The 19,648-nt window shown below is 27.8% G+C and overlaps 1 protein-coding gene across 1 annotated transcript; it reads left to right on the top strand.

The window, feature by feature from the left end:
• The first annotated feature begins 15,949 nt into the window (after positions 1 to 15,949).
• On the top strand, positions 15,950 to 18,894 carry LOC109788094 (aquaporin PIP1-1). The gene is made up of 4 exons (XM_020346743.3): positions 15,950 to 16,698; positions 17,415 to 17,710; positions 17,820 to 17,960; positions 18,450 to 18,894. The coding sequence occupies exons 1-4, from the start codon at positions 16,362 to 16,364 to the stop codon at positions 18,540 to 18,542; spliced, it is 867 nt and encodes a 288-aa protein (XP_020202332.1). The 5' UTR covers positions 15,950 to 16,361; the 3' UTR covers positions 18,543 to 18,894.
• Positions 18,895 to 19,648: the final 754 nt, after the last annotated feature.

Below are 19,648 nucleotides of genomic sequence, written 5' to 3'. Positions count from 1 at the left end.
ATTGAGAATTATTACATTAGTATACAATGTAATGTTGCAATTTGCTAGCATTGTTATCTATAATTTATAACTGTATTATATTTTTCATACCCAAATTTTCATCTCTGCATTTTTTCTTGATTATTTTCTTCCCTGTATATCTTATAACATTAAAATTTATAAAATGTGCCGCTATATTATGATTTAATTGCATAAAAAAAAAGTTACTCGATTAACTACATATAGAGTCTAATTTATCAAAAGTTTAATTCAATTAGTTGCACAAAGTATGTGTTATTGTTAAAAAAAAAAAAATTGACCCGTGTTTTATTCTCACATATCAAAAGAAACATAAAGTCTAATTACAAAATAATTGTACATTCGCATTTTCTATTTAATCTTCTTTATCTATCTTTAATTTTATCCTTTCAAATAAAAATAATAATTCTGAATCTTTCCATATCGTCTTTATACATAGAAATACAAAGTATATTTTTTTTCTCCTAATCGTTATAATATATATATATATATATATATATATATATAATAAATTATTATAAATCTTGACAATTAAATTTTGTTTTTACCATAATCATAAAAATATTTTTATAAAAATTAATAAACTAATTACCATATTATGTAAAATTTAAATTTATATAAGACTTAATAATTTCATTCATTAATTAAATAATATATTTATTATAATTATCTTAATTACTATAATTAACTATAAATATTTTATGAATTAAAAAGATAAAAATAATCGATAAATTTTACGCATGAAAAAAAAATGGATATGGCAATGTGACATATAATTGATTACACTTAGTATATATATATATATATATATATATATATATATATATATATATATATATATATATATATATATATATATATATATATATATATATATATATATATATATATATATATATATATAGGAGAGTTTAAACGACACCGGTGTAATTTTTACTAAGTGTTACACCGCTTAATAACTTCATATTAAATGTGAATTTTGAAAATCCAACCGTTAGATTGAAAGTTCATATTTCTTAGATCATATATATCAAATTTTGTTAAAATTGAACAACAACTTGAAGGTAATCAAAGCGTTCATATTTTAGTATATTTTGAAATGTATATATTACGTCAATTTTGTTTTATGAGAATGAAGTATCAAATCATCTTAAATTAATATAAAATTTGATATATATGATCTAAGAGATATGAACTTTCAATCTAACGGTTGAATTTTCAAAATTCACATTCAATATAAAGTTATTAAGCGGTGTAACACTTAGTAAAAGTTACACCGGTGTCGTTTGAACCCTCCTCATATATATATATATATATAATTCTCAATCCTCAACTATACATGTGGCGACTCATGAGTTTTTCATTTAACCCCATACTTTATTTAATAAATGATAAATTTAAATATATATATATATATATATATATATATATATATATATATATAGGAGCGTATCAAGTGAGAAGTTTTTATTGTGAGAAGGTGAGAATGTGGAAATATAACCCTTAGATTAATCAAGTGAAAGAAAATTTGGGATTTAATCAAGTGAGAGAAATTTAATCTAAGGGTTATATTTCCACCTTCTCACCTTCTCACAATAAAAACTTCTCACTTGATACGCTCCCTATATATATATATATATATATATATATATATATATATATATATATATATATATATATATATATGAGGGGTGTTATAATTATACCGGTGTAATTTTTACTAAGTATTACACCGCTCAATAACTTTATATTAATTGTGGATTTTGTAAATCCAACCATTAGATTGAAAGTTCATATCACTTTATATGTGTATATCAAATTTTGTTAAAATTGAACAACAACTTGAAGGTAATCAAAGTGTTCATATTTTAGTGTATTTTGAAATGAATATATTACGTTAATTTTGTTTTATAAAAATGAAGTATCAAATGATTTTAGATTAATATAAAATTTTGTATATATGATCTAAGAGATATGAACTTTCAATCTAACAGTTGGATTTACAAAATTCACATTTAATATAAAGTTATTGAGCAGTGTAATACTTAATAAAAGTTACATCGGTGTAATTATAAGCCCCATATATATATATATATATATATATATATATATATATATATATTCATTTTAGCCATTTTATTAAATAAAACTTGCAAAGAAAAAGTTGGGTTAAGGGCATCGAAATATCAGGTGCATAACTTTGCGTATACACTATCATGTGAGGAAGTAAGTTGTGTTTTAATATCATGGGTGGTAGCATTTGCACATTATTGTCTTGTTGTTTACTTATGATGCATTGTTTCTATAAAAGTTTTGAAACTCACTAAAAAGTGTAAAATTACATCATTAAAATGACAGTGCGAAACTCTTTTTTTGTACTGATAGTGTGTAATCAATTATAATTATTATTATTATTATGCTTTCAAAATATTTTTTTTCTACTTGTCTTTTCATATAGAAATTTTAAAAAATGTTAATTTATTTATTTTTAAAGCGCTTATTGTTTATAAGCTTTATTTTTAAATTGGAAGTAATATTTTCAATGTATAGTGAAATCCAAATTAAACATTATTTTTAATACTCTTTATTTTTTTAATATATCATTTTCATCTTTATTTTTAAATTAAGATATTATCAATAATTAAAAATAACTTTATTATATTGCAAAATAAAATGTTTAACATAAATCTAAAATATTATAAATATTTATTATAGATTGTAATTTAATATTACATAATTCAAAAACATTTATTTATTATAATTGGAGGACTTGCCAAAAATAAAAATATTAATTAAAAGAGATAAATAGTATAAAGATAATTTGAGAAATAGTTACTACCACTATTCTTATATATAAGATTCACTTACCTAATTCATCATTGTTAAGAAATTAAACTAGTTAATTTAATTGATAATAATAAATTTGTTCACTATTTTTTTCTTCTATTCTAAAACTATATTCTACTTCTCTTTCCTAATTAATACTTACATGTATTTCTAACCAATTAAAGTGTATTATATTATTTGTTTCTCTTAATTAATATTCATTTTTTAACCAATTAAAGTGCATAATTTTTAAAGGGAACATAGTTTAATTAGAAATATTTTAATATAAAAATAATTAATATATGATATAATTATTTTATATAAAAGAACAAACAATTATTCAAAGTTGAACCTTATAAATTGGAAAAAAATAATATAGAAATAAAATAAATTTATAGTTATCACTTATATTATTTATTTTTTATTATTAGTAATATTTATTACTTTTCTTAATTTTAGTTAATCGAGTATTTGGATCTTATTTATTATATAATAATAATAAAAAAAAAGTAGAACTAATATTGCTTGGGGAGAGTTTGTGAGTGAACAAGGTACCAAAATGGGGACGCAAGGGAAAGAAAGGCTCTGAGCCTAGCCGCACGCTGAAAAAGGTGCTGGTACGTAAGCTCCACTGGTTGGCTAGCTAAACTCGTTTACACGAATAAGAGCACCTCCAATGGATGATGCTTACCCAGTTTCTTATTTATAAGCACCGTCTCTAACAAGGAATGTTTATTGGAGTAGGCTTACGTGGCACAAGAAGGAAAATTTTTTTTAGCTCCGTGTCTTGCAGAGGCAACGGTGCTTGCCTGCTTCTGTTGTACTTTCTACTTTCTTTTTCTTTACCTTCCTCTTTATATAAATTATTATAATAATGTGAGGTGTCAAAAAGTGTAGTATAAGTTATAGAAAATTGGGGTGCTTATAAGCAATTCTTATTGAAGCAAAAATTATAAAAATATAGTATGAGTTGCTTATGAATGATGTAGCACAGTAAGACCCATTTAAAGTAGTTGGGAGTTGCTCATCGTAGATGCTCTAACGTGTTTGATGATTTGCCTCAGTGAAAGAGAGCGAGTTTATTCTTTCTATTCTCAAAAGCTTCATATATTCAGCGTTTCCATGCATGTGGGTCATCCCCTTCCCACTACCTTTCCCTTCTATTCCCTTCTTTTCTCCACTAACGTGCAAAATAATTAATGCGTGCATGCCCCTTAACCTGTCCCCTTTCTACACTATATGTTATATCACTTCATCTCTCCTGTTCCCACCCTAGTTTGACCACGTTCAATGATTCCATCATTAATTCTACACATTCCTTAGAATATAATTTCCCATTACCATATACTATATTCTAAGTCTTGGCAAAATTTAACCAACACTAATCTAATCGAATTAGCATATCAGTGTTAGTCACTTAATTATTTCATTTAATTAAATTGTTAAGAAATTAAATTTTGATCTTGAAGAAGAATACTTATTTTGAATATATTTATGATTTATAACAAACATTCACCACTACTTCTAATGATAAATATTTCGTATTTATATATAATTATTTTAAAAAATAAAATAAAATAAAATAAATCTTTGATCCAAAATAAATTGTTTGCAACGAAAATATATATTTATGCTAAGTGCGTTCTCAAATTTTAACAGAAATTAATCATTATTTCAATGAGAATATTTAGTAACCACGTTGTAGTTAAACAAATTTTTCTAAACTAATCTCAGTATAGTAAACAGTGCTAGTGTTGTTTTTCCACTTTAGTTTGAATTCCACTACCACATACAATTAGCAATTAATAATATTTAATGTGAGATTTGAACGTTGATCATTCTCTCTCTAGTTTCACACCTGCAAGTTCTCAGGGATCAAGATTCAAGGGGTTCTATAGAGCACATGCTAATTAATCTGACACCAGAATTCGTATTACGTCTTTCATATCGTTAACAGCAAACTGTCACAAAGTGCACAAACGATAGTTAGGAGTCAGAGATCGAATATTTCTGCTGCAAAAGAAGCATGTGGGTCCATTTTATGTAATCAACACGTTGTTGCTTCAGCGCAAAATCAAATACTACTCTTATTTCATCGTTAGGTATATTAGAAAATATGTGTCACCAACTTGTGTGAGACTTATGATCTTGGTTAATTTTCCTCATTAAATTGAGTTATATATAGCTTGCATTTCTGGTGGTCTTGGGTAATTAATTATCTGCTTTATTTGTGAACAGATTTTTTAAATTTGAAAATCATTGCTTGCTGAGCGTGATTGAGAGTTGGGGAAATCATAGGCTATAATTGGAGGACTTGTCAGAATTCATGGGTATTGGCTATAAGATGAGATCAAAAGAGACTAAACAGTGTAATTGCTATACCTGCACATGAAGCTACTTAGCCAAAACAGTTTCATTGATAAATGAATGTTGTACTAGTTATGCTTTCTGTGTGCTCATATTTATGGTGAATAATCATATAGGCTAGGTTGGTAGCCATGTGGATATGTCTATGCAAAACATTCTTCATATGCTTTTATGGAGCCCTCTCACACCGTGGGTATACTATGCATAGGTACAAGCTAGTAGCTTTACATCAAATATGTTGCGAGAGACTATCAACTATATAATAATTTGGTTGATTATGAACTCTTGTGTGCTTAATCCAATTATTTGAACGTGATTTGTCCGAGATGGACGTGGTGGAAAATTATGAGGTGGACTATTATATATAATGCATCAGTTTGAATGATTTTTTTTTTCATAATTAGCATTTTTGGGGGATAAATTTTTTAATATTTAATTTTAACTTAAAAAAACTTATTTAATTTTTTCTTCTAGAAATATTTATAAAAAAAATTATCCGAATAGGTTCAATTTCCAAAATGGACGACCAGTACTAGGTTAAACTCCAAAATAATACTATTGAGACCTAGTAGTTACAACTTGTACTAGGTTATACTCAATACCTCTTACAGGGAGTTACAACTTATTTTAGTGTCACAATAGGATAATTTTATTCTTAGCTAAAATATAATTTACTATTAACAATTGTATGTTAACTTTCTTGCCATGTAATTTTAGACTCCCTCGCTATTATTAATAGAGATGCTATATTAATTAGTATAACTAAAATAATGTATATAAGTAAGAAACAAATCTCATATTACAAAAGTTTTGTAAAGTTGAATTTTTGGCATATGTTATCAAGTTGTTTTAATTAGACCATCACATAGATGTCAATTTTCTTAATGTGAACGAGTATGTTGGAAATCTCACATCAATTAATGATATGACTAAAATGATGTTTGAAAGTAAGAAACGATCATTATCATGTAAATTAATTTTGTAAGATTGAATTAAAACTCAAATTTAAAATTTAAGACATATGGTTTATATTATTGTAGTGATTAGTGAAAGGAGTACTATAAGTATGGATTTAAGTAAATGAACTGGGTTATGTCTTAATATAGTTAATGAGAACCGTAATGCAAAATTTAAATGACAAAGTTTGAGTTCCCATTATGGTTAATTAATCTCACAATGTTATCACAAATCTTACATAAACATGTCAAAAGATGCTCCATCCATCAACAAAATTAATTTAAACTCGACCTATTTACTAAGATCTTTTGATTTAACGAAGTATCATATAATATTCATATTTTGAAAAATTTTGTAAACTTGATTTATTTATTAAAATATTTTAATTTAATAATTAGATCGTTGATATTCAATATATACCATGAGTTATTAAGTGTAACTAGTAAGTTTACTAAAAGTTTCTCTTGAAATAAGTCGATTCCTCACCTATATATATCATGAGTTGTCAAAATTCAAAAATGTAGACAATAAAAAATTATTGAGTGAAGTAACTTTAACAAAACTTACTTTTAAAGTAAGTGGATCCCTCCCGGTCCATATGTGTGTGTATATATGGATGGATCTTTATACTTAATAACTCATTATTTATATTAAATTTCAATGATCTAATCATTAAATTAAAAATTCATAATAAATAGATCAAAATATAATTTGTTTATAAAATTTAAAAATCATATAACACTTTCTTATATAAATTCAAATTAAATTATAACATGTTTTTATGAATATATGTCAATTTAAATTACTGTAATAAAATATCAAGTAATTTTTAAATTTATAAAAACTTGTAAATCTAATTTATTTATTAAGAATTTTTAATTCTATCAATTTGATCATTGAAATTAAATATAAATCATCAACTATATTGAATGGTGTAATTCTTCTTAGATTCAGTTTTAGAAACAACTCTTCGATCTCATCCTTATCCTACTTTTTTCTTGCAGCTTCAATGGGGGTCTGCCCCCTATCTGTTGGCTGAAGAGAGCACATATTCCATATTGATGTACATATTAAATAATTCCCAGTGATGAGAACCTAAGGATTCTAAAGATTTTATTGATACTATGCCCAAATTTCGTTTTCCATTAGTCTATTCGATGCTTCACAACCTACTAAACATCATCTTGATTAGTCATGGTGAATAATGAGATCACTTTGAATATTTTTTGGGTTTATGTGCGCATGAGTCGTGTGTAACCCTTCAATTTATCCTTTCTTAATTACAATTGTAGATATATGCAGGTTGTCAAAGGACCATTACCTTAAAGAAGAGTGTAATAATTGGGAGGGAAGAAGCCAAATCAAAATTTTCTATGATAAAATGAGTGAAGCCTTTGTCAAAGTATAGTCTTTGACGCATGAAGGAGAAGATTACAACAAGGACCCTTTTTACTTGAGGGAACATAAGACAAGGTGGGTGCCACTTGGATATGAATGATAAGTGCAATTTTGGAGATAATGTGTCAACACCTCAGCCAACAGTAAAAATAAATAACTTAATAAATATTTTATATGTGCTTTATAGTGTAACAAAACTTATTCTTCTTTCTCATGACACCCTTCGATCTAACGGCTAATTATAAGTTTTAGGAGGAGGAAAAGTTTTGTTTAGGAATATGTGGAAAGGAAGAACTCCTTGCTATAGCAGTACTATTGACTCAATAACGACCTAGTTGGGTCCTCTAAGCTTAGCTGTGAATGGCATGGATAGCCCTCCATCCCCAACCCTCACATAGGATCCATTGCCAACTACTGATTCAATTAAAGGATCTGTTCAAACTATTGATTGAAGTAAATTATTAAAGGCGTGTTTGAGAGTTGGTCTTGAGAAAAAATAGAAGAGGATATACAATTTTTTTTTAATTTTTAAATTAAGAGAGTTATATTACATTTATAAATTAAAATAAAGGCTTAATTGCGTTTTTGATCCCTCAAGTATTGAAATTGTGCAATTTTGATCTCCAAAATTTTAATTGGGTAATTTTAATCCTTAAAGGATTGTAATTGTGCGATTTTGGTCCTTCAATTTTTAATTTAATAATTGTAGTCCCTCAAATATCATAATTGTGCAATTTTAGTCTCTCTCATTAAAAATTTAATAATTTTAATATAAATATATATACAATGTTTTAAAATTATACAATTATATGTCTATTCAAGTTAACCCATATTATAATTTTCTTCAATGTATTAAATGATATATATTTATTATTAATTAATAAATAAAATTTATGTACTATTATTTTTATAATATTACTGATAAATTAATATCAATAATATGTATATTTATAGATAATAAATTATATTTATCAGTAATATTATTAATATCAAATTATTAGTTTTTCTATAAATATACTAATAATATTATTGATATTAATAATATACTAATAATATTACTGATAAATATAATTTATTATCTATAAATATACTAATAATATTATTGATATTAATTTATCAGTAATATTATAAAAATATTAATAAATAAATTTTATTTATTTATTAATAATAAATATATATCATTTGATACATTGAAGAAAATTATAATATGTGTTAACTTGAATAGACAAATAATTGTATAATTTTAAAATATTATATATATATATATATATATTAAAATTATTAAATTTTTAATAGAAGAGACTAAAATTGCACAATTATGATATTTGAAGGACTAAAATTGTTCAATTAAAAATTGAAGGACCGAAATCGCACAATTGCAATCTTTTAAGAACTAAAATTACCCAATTAAAACTTTGGGATCAAAATTGCACAATTGCAATACTTGAGGGATCAAAAATGCAATTAAACCTAGAATAAAATAAAAGATTAGAATATTAAAATTAAGCTTATTTAACCCTACGATAGATTGACATAATGGTCAAACACTTCCTATGATCTATCTTATTGTGTTCAATTTCTATCATGTGGTTAAACAATTTATGCTAACAACAATCAAATATTATTAGGAAGATTAGCCTTTGTCTCCATGGAATACAATTATTGATTATTGGATAAAAAGTTCAAGCTTATTCATTCTTTTATTAAAAAAAAATTCCTCCTCACTTCCCCCAAAACGCAAACCCAAATAGCCTATATAAAAAAACTTATAGTATGAAAGATAATTGCAAAATTTTTAAAATTATTAAAATTAATTTGAGTCAATAGTGAAGTATTTAGTAGAAGTTACACGTGAAACTATCAAACCTTCTTATTGTCATTATAAATATATGGAGATTGCTAATATATATATTTTCACCTATTTTTTACTTGAAATATGTTAATAATTTATACCAAATTTTTTTGATAAGAATATCACTCATTTATTTTGATTTGATTAATTTATATAAAAATATTATAATAATTTAATCTAATTTTAAAAGAAAATAAAAATATTTTCTCTCTCTTATTAACCTTATTATTCAACTCATTTCTTTCTCTTATTAATTAATTTTTATTTATTCGTGAGAGAGAGGGACATGGTGAGAGGTGAGAAATGAGAGAAGAAATAAAAATGAGTTGGAGAAAGAATTTAATAGGAAAAAGAAATGAGTTAGATAAAGAATTTAATAAAACAGATAAATGAATTGGATAATGAAGTTAATATAGGAGAAAAAAAATATTTTTATTTTCTTTTAAATTAAATTACTATAATATTTCTTATACAAATTAATTAATCAAATCAAAAGAAATGAGAAGTTTTCTTATTCTAAAATTTCGATATAGATTGCTAGTATATTTTAACTAAAAATAGGTGAGAGTAATATATATATATATTATAGCATGGTTCGGATTGATAGTTCCATCAACCATAAGGGTGGTTCTCGTTGAGTTTTTTACTATATATCAGTGGTTCAACTTCATAGTTGCGATTTGACTTTTGTGGAACATTTATATATAGAAACTGAGGGACTAATTAACTTGTGCTATATAAAAGAAGCTGAAAGATGAACTTAAGAGAGTTCCCAATAAATATTTTGGATGGATCGAAAATTGACATTGAAGATGGTCCCATTGTGCTCAAATTGACCCATTCCTAAGACAAAAGACAGCTGCCCAACAAAACTACACTCTTCTTCACATCTCCCTGGCTCCACCCTCATCACCTCAATGTCCTCATCCACTCTCTTAAGGCCTCACAGTGCTTCACCCTCCCACGTGACCTTGTATTCACTTTTTGAGAGGTTATTTGAAAGAATTGGATCTTGGTAGGACCTTCCTCCTTTGCATCAGAAGCTCATGCTGGCTAAATCAATCAATCTGTTGCTGTTGGACACATTTTTTTAACCTGATAACTTCACCCTCTTTTGCCTACTTAGTAAAACATGTTGCTATTCTAGTGGAAGGATTTGTGATTAGATAGGTTTTCAGAAATGAGGAATTTAGCATTATTAACTATAATTGTTACCGACACTTGGTTAACATAAGTAGTAACTCTTAGAATGTGAGTTTGGTTTGAGTTTAATTAACTTCACCTTATAAAATTAGTTTGAAAGATAAAGATTATTCTCCAATTATATATTTTACTAGAATTATCTGATTTGTTGACACATAATCTCGAACACACCTCTTTCGTATTGAGAACAAAACATTTTGAGTATAAAATTTGTAATACTGAATATTTATGATAATTCGATAACAGTTAAATAGTAGGTGATTCATAAACTTAATAGCAATTAATAACCATTAAAATAAATTCTGAAACCATCTTAAAATATAAGTTTGAACTTAGTTCAATCTTACAAAATTAACTTGTAAAATTAAGATTATTTTCTATTTATATATATTATTATGGCCTACTAATCGACGTGAGGCTTAATTTTTTTCAATTGAAACGGTTTATATTTCTTAATCATGTTATTTAGATTCAAATCCTAACTTTGAGTATAAGAATTAATAGATTATGTTGAATGAAATTACTAATTAATTTTGTATGTACTCAAGATTTTTAACAAAAATTAATTACTGTTTAGAAATATTTTGTATCAATACCGTAATTAAAAAAATTATGATTGTTATCCATGAAGTCATCAAATTGTTATTTCAACAGAAACTTGAGTGTATGTTGAAATATTTATATTATGACATACGTTCAGCATCTATATAACAAGCAATATTCCTTTGTATATGATGAGTGATTACATCATAATGATGCACAACCCATTTTTGCACAACTGATCCTTAATTCAACAAAAAAGTTTCGATTCGGTGAAACTTCTTAAAGTTGGACAAAATTATTTGTATTTTAGTATATACAATCGAAAGCAATAATGATCTACTATAAAACGATGGAATGCACTTTCCATCTCCTCTTTTAACACTTGAATCTAAGCTTTTACTTTTTCTCATGCGCTTGGCTATGATTTCATGTTCTTTTATTTTTACCTCGTTTGCAAGCAGGCTTAAACTCATTTGATCATCTCAACCTTTTCCTTGTTGCTTTATGCTTGTGTGACTCGGGCACTATCTAATGTTGTGTCCAAAGTTGCTACCTACCTTAGTGGCAATATATATTATTAACTCATTGCATATTCCTAACTCCCATATTGCACACCAATGTCATGTTTGCAATCAAAGTGTTTGGCAACTCGAAAGCATCATGTAATGGAGGGTTGGTGAATTTTTTCCGCACCTGCAGTCAACCATTGATGGGTAATCAAGCACTCTCTTGTCTCATACACAAACCCTAAACTAGGAACAAGATAAGAGAAAAGGCTAAAGGGAAATAATTAAAATAGTGACAAAGCTACCTTCATTTTCCAAAGATAATTAAAAGCTGATCATGCTCATCCAAGTTGGCAATAAAGCACAGATCATGAGTAGAAAACAGTGAGAAAGAAAAGAAAAGAAAAACATTTGTGCCTTGAATGTCAAAAAATGATATTTTTTGTTGTTTTCAAAAAATATTTGATTTGATTTATAAATCAAAGTTTGTTAAAAATAAGAAATGAATTAATTTTTAAAATATAATTTATTTAATTACTTTTATTATTTTTTAAATCATATTAAATTTGACTAGATCTGTTTTGAATCTTGATGCAAAAGACTTATTAAGAGATACAAAAGTCTAACTTGAAGAATTCGTATGATTAATTTAATTTTTTTTATCCATCTATATATAATTAATTTAATTTAAAAGAATACTTTAGTCATCTTTTTTATCTACTTCAAATATTTTAGTTCGTTTAATCATATAAACTAATCTTATTCATAATATTATGACTATTGTTAATTTAAAATATTTTTGCACATGACAAGGACAAAAATAACACTTTAGTCTCTAATTTATTAAGGGCACATACACAAAAGAAAAAATTAACAAAATTTAATGGAAATTTGATTATACAAAGGAACTCTTTTACTTTATCTAAATAACTCATTTAACAAACAAATTCAAATTCATTGCTAACGACATTTCTAAACAAAACACTTATTTCTAAGTCCACTCAAATATTATTTTTGGCAACGACTTTCAAATAAAGAATTTGATATTTCTCAAAAATCAAATCAAATCAAATCAATTCCCTGATTTTAAGATTCCAAATGCATATACAATGTTTCTCTTTTGTGAAAAGCCTAGGGTTTTTGAAAAGATGATTGGAAGTTCTGTGAATGCTCAATTGAGATTGTTCCCTTCTTCTTCCAATTTCGCTCTCAATGTCTTCCCACCATCGTTTGCCTCCTCCCTCTTTCCATTGCACGAATGGATTGCACATATCGTGGCAGACATCAACAAGCAGACAAGTAGCCGCAACCAAAATTTTGTTACATAAATTAAAGAGATTCGAATGCAAGTCAACACTGCACTTTATTGGATTCGAAGGATTTAATTTGCCCAACGAAAAGATCATATGAGAGGAAAAAACTAACAAAATTAATTAATACCTTTGATTACGAAATAAGTTGGCATGATCTTTTGTCCTTTTTTTTTTTTTTATATATATTTTCCCAAACATGCTTTATTGTTTTGTCATATACATTTAAATCTTTTCACTAGGGAATATTCTGCCAACATTCCACAAATGTGAAGATCACGGAGGCTTGGACTCAACATATTAATGCCAGGGCCTTGCAACCCACTAAGAGCTATTTTATTAATTAAGAAGCGCCCATATGATAGATTCAAATTATATTATAGGATTTGGTATTGAAAACAGTATAATTTGAAATTTGAAAGATGTAAAATAGCTATACATGTGCAAGGTGTTTTACTTTAAAGGGAAGGGAATATATATTTTGTTTTGTTTTTGTTTTACTATTAATTTAAAATGAATTACATTTATAAATTACTTTACTTCAAATCAATAACAATTCTTATACAAATCTTATCATGCATGGATTAAATCCAAATCATTGATCATTTGAATGGTTGTGTCAAGTCACCATTTTTTTTTTCTTACTAAATCTTAACAGATTATAGCTATGAAAATAAAATAAAATAAACCAATCTATTTGCCTTACAAAATTGGGAAGAAAAAATATATGCAATCCCATATCATGAACATGGGTTTATATAGTAAATTATATCACGTAACCTGTCCTTAACATATTGTAATTGCATTTTGCGTCAGCCAACAACTTAAACTTTTAACAATTTACTGTAACTAACTAGAATTGCAATGCAACCATGTGATCCAATCTACCTTTGTAGTTTGCAGATGAAAGCAAAGAGTGCTACATAAAATAGTTCTTTTCATAATTCTTTTTCTTGTCATAATCATCATGAAAAATAGGAAGAGCTTTAAAATTAAACGTCATAGGCGAAGCATAGGCCCAGTATGGGGAAAACAGTGTTTGTATATGTTACGTTGGGTTGGGCTTCTGGTTTTTGCTCGTTTGAATTGTGAATGGAAGAGGTTTTGTAAGGTCAGGGAGTCCATTAGTAGTTGTCTTGTCAACAACCCAAGTATCTTTTGTAGAAGGGGAGCAAAAACGATAACCCCGTCTTGGGGTGTAATAGTTGTTTCGTCTGGAAACGATTTTCCCTTTGTGATCCCTTATTCTTTTCTTCTTCCAAAATTGTTTCTCTTTCTTAATTCTGTTTTTTCTTAAATATGTTTCTCTCTGGTGATCAACTTTTCAAAATGTTTTTTTTATCATGTTTAGTGATTTTTTTTTTTGACATTGAACCCTTTAGAATACACTTTAGTTATAACTTATTAATTAAGGAGGTGAACGCATTGAAGTTGTTTTAGAAAATATTAGTTCATACAATTTATTGTGCAGAGTAATTTGCTAATATTATCAAGTTCTTCAAATATCTTTAACAAAACATCTACCAAAGATTGTGTCAACAACTCAAAGTTTATTTATTTATTTTTTCTCTTCCTTTTGTAACTGAAGTTTAACCTTTTCCAACGAACACGAATTATATGCAAGAAAATTGGATGACACGTCATACAATTGTACCTAACAAGTTCACATACACAAGATAAATCATGTGTAGTTCTAATTGTGTAGCTACTTAACTATCAATACCAACAACACCTAGATACTTGTAGTTCTTAACTTTCATACAATTGGATGACTCGATTAGGGATGACAAATATACCCGTACCCGCGGGTAATACTCGAACCCGTCCCGACTTTGACGGAGAATACCCAGTTTGACCGGGTACGGGTACGGGTAAAATTCGATATATTAAATCGGGTACGGGTATGTACTTACCCGCCCCGTACCCGTACCCGTACCCGTACCCGTACCCGTCCCCGTTCTCATTTTTAAATTAATACTCATTTTTAATTTAATTATATTAAAAAATTTTAATATTTTTTTAATATGTGATTATTTATTATAATATGAAATAAAGAAATAACCTAATTATAATTATAATATAATAAAAAAATTAACTTAAAAATATCATTTTTTTAAAAAAAAATAAAAAATAAAAAAATTGACGGGTACGGGTATACCCAATACTTGACGGGGACGGGGATGAGTATGAAAATCTATATCCGACGGGTATGGGAACGGGGACATGGATGGGTTGAACTCGCAGGGACGGGAACGGGTATCATGAAACCCGTACCAAACTCGTCCCGTTACCATCCCTAGACTCGATGCATTTTTTGATCTTAATCCTGTAACGGTATAAAGTAATTAGAATTTTAATGATAATGAATATGGGATGAAAATGATGGTTCAAATTTTGGGTTTTAAAAGTAAAAAAAAAAAAAAAAAAACTCATGGGGAGTGTAAATATTAAATTTAATTTAAAGTATATTAAATATGGAGTAAAAAAAAAAAGAATTTATAAGGGTATATATGATAATAAAAATTACAAAACAAAAGGAGTGTACTTAATATATAGAAAGGTGTAAATAGAAAAGGCTTCAAAAGTGCCAGACCTGACCTATAACTAGAGTATATATATATATTTAGAATTAAAATTGAACTTTTATATCTTCAAAGACACCAAAGATATATTTTATAAAATTAATTTGTAATTAATGTACAAAAATAACTTAAATATAAATTAAATTTCTTTTCAACATATTTTAACATATTTTGTTTAACATATTTTTTTATATAAAAATTATAAAATAATGAGTAAATTTTTAAATAAGAGTGAAACTCAAAAATTGTAATTTTTAATATTTTGGCTAATAGAAAATATTTTAAAAGTGTTGCATATTCTTAAAACAAGCCAATGTATATATAAGAAATTTAGTTCAGTTGATTAAACTACGTCGTGAATTGTAAACAATGTTGTGAGTGAGTGATTGTAAGCTATAGATAACAACATACACGCGGACGAACTATGGTGCCATAGAGTGGTTCCCTAGCTCTATCGTTTACCTTACTATAATAATTTGTTTACAAGTTTTGCGAACTTGCTTTGGAAGTGAAGAGTAGAAGGAATGGTCATGAAGCAAAGTGATGCTCTCAAGAAAGGAAACGAACAAGACAAGTGAACTTTCAATCACACAACGTGTCACAACAATTAACAATTTCACACACTTTCAATTTACTCACAAGTCACCAACCTTTGTCCCAGGTTCACTCTACAAAAGCCCTCCCTTTAGCTTTCACATACATAATAACCCTCATGACTATATATTAAACATTAATTCAGTGGTTACTTACCAAACCAAACCCACTTCAACAAAAGTGCAGTTAAATTGAAGTTGCATTGATGATGGAGGGAAAAGATGAGGATGTGAGAGTTGGAGCCAACAGGTATGGAGAGAGGCAAGCAATAGGAACAGCTGCACAGACACAAGATAGCAGAGACTACAGAGAGGCACCACCAGCTCCATTGTTTGAGGCTAAGGAGTTAACATCATGGTCTTTCTTCAGAGCAGGCATAGCAGAATTTGTGGCAACATTCTTGTTTCTTTATGTCACTGTTTTGACAGTTATGGGTGTGGCAAAATCTCCCAGCAAGTGCTCCACTGTGGGGGTCCAAGGCATTGCTTGGTCTTTTGGTGGCATGATCTTTGCACTTGTCTATTGCACTGCTGGTATCTCAGGTAAGAAAAATTCAAGATAGCCAGATTCTTTTGACAGAACTAGACACCACAATACAAAAAAAACAAAATAATGTTGGGTTCCTTAACATAGCCAGATTAACTGTGTTCTTCTAATAAATTATTAGTTTGAGTGAAACTATACTTAATTCTTTTATATAAGATTTTAGATTTGAATTTTGTGATGAAAAAATGTAGTTGAGAGGAGAAATTTTACTGATGGTAACCACTCATATTTTTGACAGAAATTAGTCATCAACAAAATTAGTAGATACTTCATATTGATTTAAAAAATTAAATTTCCATTTGTTAAGGGAAATGTAGGAAAATTAAAAAAAAAATATAGGTAAATATTTTATATAAAATGTAAATTATTTTAGTGGTGGGATATAAATGGAAACCCAATTTGGGAATAAGCTATTTGAATCCAATATTAGAATGACTAACTAACTATATATCCTACAATTTTGTATTAATAGTATAGGTATTTAGAATATTTGTAATAATAGCTCAATTATTAAATAAAGATATAGAAGTTGAATCAAGCTTAGTATTAAAAATGTGTTTATATACAAATTTAGAAGTTTTTTTTAAGAGTTTCTCTACCAAAAATAAAGAGTACTTCTCTTTTTAGCATATGAACATTTTAGTAAATTGGCATGCTTATGAAATAAGAACTATCCTAAGTGTAATTGTTTGAATGGGTTTTGTGAATGCAGGGGGTCACATTAACCCAGCTGTGACATTTGGGCTGTTCTTGGCACGCAAGTTATCTCTCACTAGGACAGTCTTTTACATAATAATGCAGTGCTTGGGAGCTATATGTGGTGCTGCTGTGGTCAAGGGATTCCAATCAAACCAATATGAGAGGCTTGGTGGTGCTGCCAACATTCTCAATAAAGGTTACTCCAAAGGTGATGGCCTTGGAGCAGAGATTGTTGGCACATTTATTCTTGTTTACACTGTTTTCTCTGCCACAGATGCCAAGAGAAATGCTAGAGACTCGCATGTTCCTGTGAGCAAACACTTTCATAACTATGTGCACCTTTTGCTTTTCAATAAGTAATGTGTTGAAATTGAAAATTGTTTGATAATTTAATCATATACACATATGAACGTGTTAGATTTTGGCTCCATTGCCTATTGGTTTTGCTGTCTTTCTGGTGCATTTGGCTACAATTCCTATCACTGGGACTGGCATCAACCCTGCTAGAAGTTTAGGTGCAGCCCTTGTATACAACAAGGACCAAGCTTGGGATAACCATGTGAGAATTCATCCTTAGTTAAATTATGTTCGGAATTTTGATTCTATTTCAATAATTTTTCTCACAAGTAATTAAAATAAGCTTCTTTAATTTATAAGTTAAAGTTAATTTATATATAAGTCAAATATATTTTGAAGAAGCTAATAAAAAGAAAGTTTCTGTAAATTAACTTATAGCATAAGTTAGTTTTAGATTTTGAAAAAAAAAAATTTATTTTTCTTTATACTTTTTATAAGTATTTATGGTGAAATTTAACTAAATAAATCTTTTTTTTTTCTTTAGTGTTTCTTAATTTCATTATGGATTAAAAGTTGAAGTTAATATTATCTAGAAAAATGTTATAACACTCTTTTCTAAAACTCTTTTTATTATTGATAAAAATTTATTAAAATTTTAAAAAAGAAAACTCTTCTTTTATCTGTTGTACAACTAGAAAATAAGTGAAACGATGTAGTAAATTTATGCAATTCATATTGTATTTTGGTGCAGTGGATCTTCTGGGTAGGGCCTTTTATTGGGGCAGCCCTTGCAGCTTTGTATCATCAGATAGTGATCAGGGCCATTCCTTTCAAGTCAAAATGATGCAAAATTGAAGCAAAGCCTGATATGAAGTGTCTGGTTTAGCTTAAAACTGGGCACTCACAACAAAAATGCTCCTATTTCTGCCTATAAATTTTCTACCTATCTTATTAATTTATATATTTTGTCGGTCCAAAACTTACGTCACTTGGACATGCAATTAAACATTCAAACTTATGGAAAATGTGGCTGGTGTGGTTTATTTCGTTTCTACTTGTGATGTCTAATATCTTCATGCACATATCAAAGACTGTTGGGTTAAACATGCACGAGTGTATGTACATTGTAAAATAAGTTTTGTCTATAAGTTTATGGCATAGTATTGAATAATTACTAGTTATCTATTTGCTTTATATATGATGCTATTTTACAATCCACTGGTTCCCAATCATCAAGATGTAGATTGAGAAAAGAAACAGAAAAGGCATCAAGATGTTTCGTTCAGGACCGTTTATTTGGAACGTCTTTTTAAAAAAGAAAAAACTTGACAAATTCATTTGGAAATAAAGTTTTAGTTGGAACCAAGATAATGATCACGGAAGAATAAGCATTTTTTTTAAAAAAAAAAGTAAATTATTTATAACTAATTATCAATTATTTAGTTAAACCAAATAAACTACCATCACAAGCCTCTTGTTAAAAAAATCAAAAAGCTTAAATGCACTTTCATTCTCGGTGGTTTTAATTGACATGACACATGATGTAGATGACGTGTTAATGTGGTGATATGGTGTGATGATATATCATGTGAAAAAAATTATAAAATTGTAAAATATGTGATTTGAATCCTTAAATCTTAACTATGTATAACGACACTTAACCACTAATTCTACTGATTTGTTTTCTAATACAACAACAACAACAACCAAGCCTTTATCCCACTAGGTGGGGTTGGCTATATGGATCAAACGACGCCATAGGGATCTATCATAAATCATCTCTCTTGATAAGGCATTGATCTCCATGTCCTTTAGCACTGTTTCCCCTATAGTTTTCCGAGGCCTTCCTCTCCTTCTAGCTCCAACAGTAGCCTCCATCTCATCGACCCTCCTCACCGGTGCGTCAGCCGGTCTCCTCCACACATGCCCAAACCATCTAAGACGGGACTC

This window comes from Cajanus cajan, chromosome 4 (assembly GCF_000230855.2).
Source record: "Cajanus cajan strain Asha chromosome 4, NIPB_CcT2T_4, whole genome shotgun sequence".
NCBI lineage: Eukaryota > Viridiplantae > Streptophyta > Magnoliopsida > Fabales > Fabaceae > Cajanus > Cajanus cajan.
Note: the sequence above shows the minus strand (reverse complement) of the source record. Positions and strands in the feature narration are given on the sequence as shown.